At 45.8% G+C, this 4,807-nt stretch overlaps 1 protein-coding gene across 1 annotated transcript; it reads left to right on the forward strand.

The window, feature by feature from the left end:
• The first annotated feature begins 965 nt into the window (after positions 1-965).
• slc66a1 (solute carrier family 66 member 1) lies at positions 966-3,497 on the forward strand. Its single transcript, XM_068749809.1, has 7 exons — positions 966-1,153; positions 1,244-1,373; positions 1,564-1,648; positions 1,972-2,126; positions 2,226-2,318; positions 2,513-2,698; positions 2,805-3,497. The coding sequence occupies exons 1-7, from the start codon at positions 966-968 to the stop codon at positions 2,889-2,891; spliced, it is 924 nt and encodes a 307-aa protein (XP_068605910.1). The 3' UTR covers positions 2,892-3,497.
• Positions 3,498-4,807: the final 1,310 nt, after the last annotated feature.

Raw genomic sequence — 4,807 nt, forward strand, 5'->3', positions numbered from 1 at the left:
GAGTAAAAAAGAAATGCTGTCTGAAGGATGCAGGAAGTCTCCGGACTGCGGATTACAGTACCGGCAATTCATTTTAACGCGTCTTTAGCTGTGTGGAGAAAGTGTGGTTGCTGCAACACGAGATTGACAATTCTATTTTATCCAGTTCCGCAATTAACTTATACCAGTAGCTTGTTCGGCAGCCTTGCTTTTTGATTGATCTGTTTTATCATCCTAAATTCGCGTTGCGTTAACATCGCAGAGAATCTGAAAAGATGTCTGACATGTTATCGACCGTGATGGGAACTGTGGATGTTATTAGAAGGATAAAATGCACAATTCTATTAATTTCAAAGTCTTAAAACAAAGTCGATCTTTTATTTTGAAGGCCTGACCTATTTTTCAGAACCAAGAGTTTCTGGTCACGTGACTATTTGCTGCCGTGACACGGTCGCTGATCGAAACTTGTTTATCTGCTGCTTCGGGAGGCGATCGTTTGTTTGCGTCTCACAGGCAAGAAAAAATTAATTTATTAATTTCCTTTGGAGAAATGTATTTATAATTTTGACACAAAAACAGAAGATTTATCCGTTTATCATTAGCTAGAAACACCAGTTTCTGCTGATGTTTCAAGCTAACATTAGCCAGGAAGCTATCAAAAAACGCGTTTATGGGACGTTCCGGTGTAAGTCAGGAAGAGACCTTCAGCTGTCACCGTCTAATCAGCAGGTTCTTACATTTAACGAAACGTCTTTGATTCGTGTAATAACCTTTGACCCGCGAGATTATGGCTTCCAATGATCAATAACGTCATGAAGAGGCTTGTGGTCTTTAATTGTGTTGTTTTCACGACCTGTCGGGGCGCGATGATGATGCTTTTGAAGATCATCTTCCTTTCAGTCGTTTTGAAACGGGAGACAATGACGGAAGTAAATTCTAATTGCTTTTAGGCGCTTGTATTTATCTTTTTTTCCCAGCAGAGCACGATGTCAGACGGAGGCCTCACAAGGAGTGCCTTTGGACTGCCCAGTGGAGATAACTTCAGTGTCTGGTGCCCTAATGGGAGCGACTGGGTTTGGGAAGCCTTTAAAGAATGCGCCCAGGATGGGAGGGATATGGCCAGCGTCTACCTCGGCCTGCTGTCCATCCTCTGCTTCATGGTGTCCTCGCTCCCGTAGGTGTTTGCGTCTCATCAGAAAATGTAGGCTGCTAAGTATACGTATATCAACACGAGTACTATTCCCCCCCCCCCCCCCGAGTACAGACAGTACTACAGTTCGTGCAAAACGGGGAACATGGACCAGGCGATCTCCGTTTGGTTCCTGCTGCTGTGGTTATCGGGCGACAGCTGCAATTTGCTGGGCTCCTTCTTGGCTCAGCAGCTTCCGCTTCAGGTGACTTGTGGCGATGTAACGATTGCTGCGATGTAAGGCAGAGCTGTGGGTCAGGTGTGACGTTTGCAGCCGGGTTAGTGGTCATTAAACCCAAATTGATTAGTCCTTTCAAGGGGGTTGCAAATAGCTGTTTAAACACACATTTATTGTGTTTTTTGTATTTTCATGTCTCTTTCTCTCTCTCCTCCAGGCATATACAGCTATTTATTACGTTGCTGCTGACCTCCTGATGCTGGCCATGTTTTTTTACTACAGGATAAACAAGACGAGAGAAAGTGAGCATTCATTTTGTGGTTTTTATTTTTATTTTTTTTGCTTATATATATATATATATTAGCAGTTCAATTTTAAAAATCCCAATTTCTATAAAAATGAACAGAAACATGTACGCCGGTCTTGGCCCTTACTAATTTGCATATTAACGTAAGGAGTTTTGAGGTTTCGCTAATAAAGAATCAGCTCCAGACACAGGAAGCAGGTGAACGGTGGAGCCCGCGGTGATGTCATCGCACACCGACTGTTGTTGTTCTAGTCTAGGACGGTGCTGAAATGTCTTTCCCTGTAGCGATGCTGAGCTAATGCGTCGTCTCTATTCCAGACGGGAGGGTTTTGCACATGGTGGGTGGCGTCTGTGTCCTGGGGTTCACCGTGAGCTTCGTCCTTTTACCCGGGTTAGATATGGAGCGTGAAATGATTCCGTCTGGGTTCAGGAGTCGTGCCTTACTCTCCACCTCTGACGCTAGCCTTATTAAGGTGAGCCTTATTAACTTTAATTCCTGTAGAGCGCTCGGATAAGAGAAGTCGGCGTCTAATATTTTGACTGCTTTTTTTTTTTTTTTTTTCTCAATTCAGGAATTTACTCCAGTAGAGATTGCTGGCTTCTGCATTGGCTCAGTGTCGTCAATGCTGTACCTCTGTTCCCGGGTGCCCCAGATGTACACCAATGTGAGTTTGACACGGACGTTGTTGCCACAAATGAAAATGATGATTTGTGTTTGTGCTCCTCAAACGCTCTTGTAGCATAATGCAAACCTTTCACAGCAGAGGTGAACTTTTCAACTTTCTTGTTTCACTACTGTTTATAAAAATGACCCTAATATACAATTCCTCACTCGCTCTACCGTCCTCTCTCCCCTCAGTTCAAGAGGAAGTCGACAGAGGGCGTATCTTTCTTCCTGTTTGCACTGGTCATCTTGGGAAACACCACGTACGGTCTGAGTGTCCTGCTGAAGAACCCCGACGATGGCCAGGGTGAGATAAGCTACGTGGTCCATCACCTGCCCTGGCTCATCGGCAGCCTCGGCACCCTGACGCTCGACCTCTTCGTATCCTCGGAAGAAAAGAAAACCCATCCATGCCGCATTTTATTCACGCCTGTCATCGCGTAATGTTTTCAGAATTTCCGGAGATTTCCTGAACGCTGTGTTTCAGATCTCCTCCCAGTTCATTTTGTATCGCCAAGCTACCTCACCGGTGGACGGTAGCGATGACGAAGCGAGGTCTCTGCTCAGCGGCTGAACCAACAAAGTCAGAGCGCACTGCTGGGGACATGAGCCTCCCAATGAGACCAATGACGAGTTCCAGTCCCAGCCGTGGTGGAAACGCCTCCCATCGACGCTGAACCCGTTCTCCTGATGTTTGGTCACAGCCTCGGGCTGTTGAAACGTGTTGGCGAAGGTGACCAGCTCACACCACCCATTCTGTTGTTTCTTTCTGCTTGATGGCTGTTTTTAAACCACCCAACACTTTCAGCAGAACACTGCCTCGTCTGACCTTGTTTACAGTGTTTGAGATTGAACTCCGTTAACTTTAATCTGCAGCGACGCACCTGATTGGAGAAGAGCAAGCGTTTTGTCAAACATTTCCAAATGCACATTTTGTCTCGTCAAATTCTGATTGACATTTACGCCAACTGCCGTCGTACCAAGATGTTTATCGCGTGCCTGTTTCTTTTGAATTTTAGGTACCTTAATTATCTTTAGTCATGATTTGATTTTTCCTTTTCACTTTTTTTTGTTCTGATGATAACACTTAACAGATTCTCACAACCCTGGTACATTTTACATGTTCGTTTCTTTTGTTGTTGTTTTTGCTGTTTTGCACAATATTCTGTTTTGTAGTGGGGGGGGGGGGGGTGCCAAATTGTTCATGGGGTCAATGTACTGTATTGATTAAACACACCGATGTAAGTAACAGGTTTCCTCTTTGTTTTGATTCTGTTTGAAATGTTGCTCCAGATATTTATGATCGTCTCGGCTCCCCTCATGATGGCAGTTCTGTGATTTACGATTGTTGCTTGAACTGCTCCTCGAGTGAAGGAGAAATCATTGCGTTGTACAAACATCCATGTTGGTGCATCTTTCATTTTCCAACTTTGTCATTTCAGCAATAGCGATAAAACTACGTAAACAACAAATTCTATATAAATCGGATGGTTTAATATAAAAGTAAAGATCGACATAGAGAGAGGATAAATGAGTCTTAATCATAATTAAAAGAAAATTGATCATTTTCCTTGCAATCCTGTCCCCTCACTTGCTCTACCATCCTCTTTCAGTTCAACAGGAAGTCGACAGGGTCTTACTTCCTGTTTGCACTGGTCATCTTGGGAAACACGGCATACGGTCCGAGTCCTACTGAAGAACCCCGATGAAGGCCAGGGTGAGATAAGCTACTTGCCCTGGCTCATGGGCAGCCGCGGCACCCTGGCCTACGACCTCGTATCCTTGAAAGAAAAGAAAACCTGGCGGCCGCACCGGGGCCTCGGTGGTCTTCTTCATCCGTGTTGCGAGTTGAACTCCTGCAGAGGACAGTGTGAGCACAGGGACGCTGGGTTGAGTGTGAGAAAAATGCACTAGCATCTCTGGTTTTCACGCGTCTCTTTGAACACAAGTAAAGCGTCACCTAGGAGCTTCTAGTCTGCCCTGAGTGACCCTCGGGTGAATTAAAGCCGCGCTGGTCGTCTTGGAAACATGAAGCTGCACCCTGGAACCAGTTATCATTTAATCTAACATCTGGCTGTAGCTTCGTTTGGAATGGACAGGCAGGAGGCTTAAACTTTACACTGTATTAAAATGGCCAAGCTGCAGAGCTCACTTCGTAACCATGATTTCTATTAGAGCTGCTCCTCTTCCACTGCAGTTTTTTCACCTTCCACTCTTTTCGGAGGTCGAGTCCTGCTCTTGGCCTTGGTGTTGACCTTTGGCCCTTTGCCTTTGCTGACCCCCCCCCCCCCCCCCCAGCAACTGTGTTTGACCGGCTCCTGGGAGGCCTTGACAGCCGTGTTGTTTTTCTTCATTAGCAGATTCACTCTGGCCCCTCAGTCTCACCCTCCTCCCTCCCTCCCCCACGCAGGCACACACTTTGCCTTGCCGTTAAACATAAGGCAATCAGTCGCACTCGGCAGAAAGGGCCCACCCACCAAAGATGCAAGG

This window comes from Brachionichthys hirsutus, chromosome 2, assembly GCF_040956055.1.
Source record: "Brachionichthys hirsutus isolate HB-005 chromosome 2, CSIRO-AGI_Bhir_v1, whole genome shotgun sequence".
Taxonomy (NCBI): Eukaryota; Metazoa; Chordata; class Actinopteri; order Lophiiformes; family Brachionichthyidae; genus Brachionichthys; species Brachionichthys hirsutus.

What these genes read in the sequence shown, in the direction of transcription:
- slc66a1 (XM_068749809.1), top strand. Translation starts at nt 966, where the DNA reads ATGTCAGACGGAGGCCTCACAAGGAGTGCCTTTGGACTGCCCAGTGGA. An exon ending in TTCATGGTGTCCTCGCTCCC is followed by an intron (nt 1,154 to 1,243) that starts GTAGGTGTTTGC and finishes CCCCGAGTACAG; the next exon opens with ACAGTACTACAGTTCGTGCA. An exon ending in CCCTGACGCTCGACCTCTTC is followed by an intron (nt 2,699 to 2,804) that starts GTATCCTCGGAA and finishes GCTGTGTTTCAG; the next exon opens with ATCTCCTCCCAGTTCATTTT.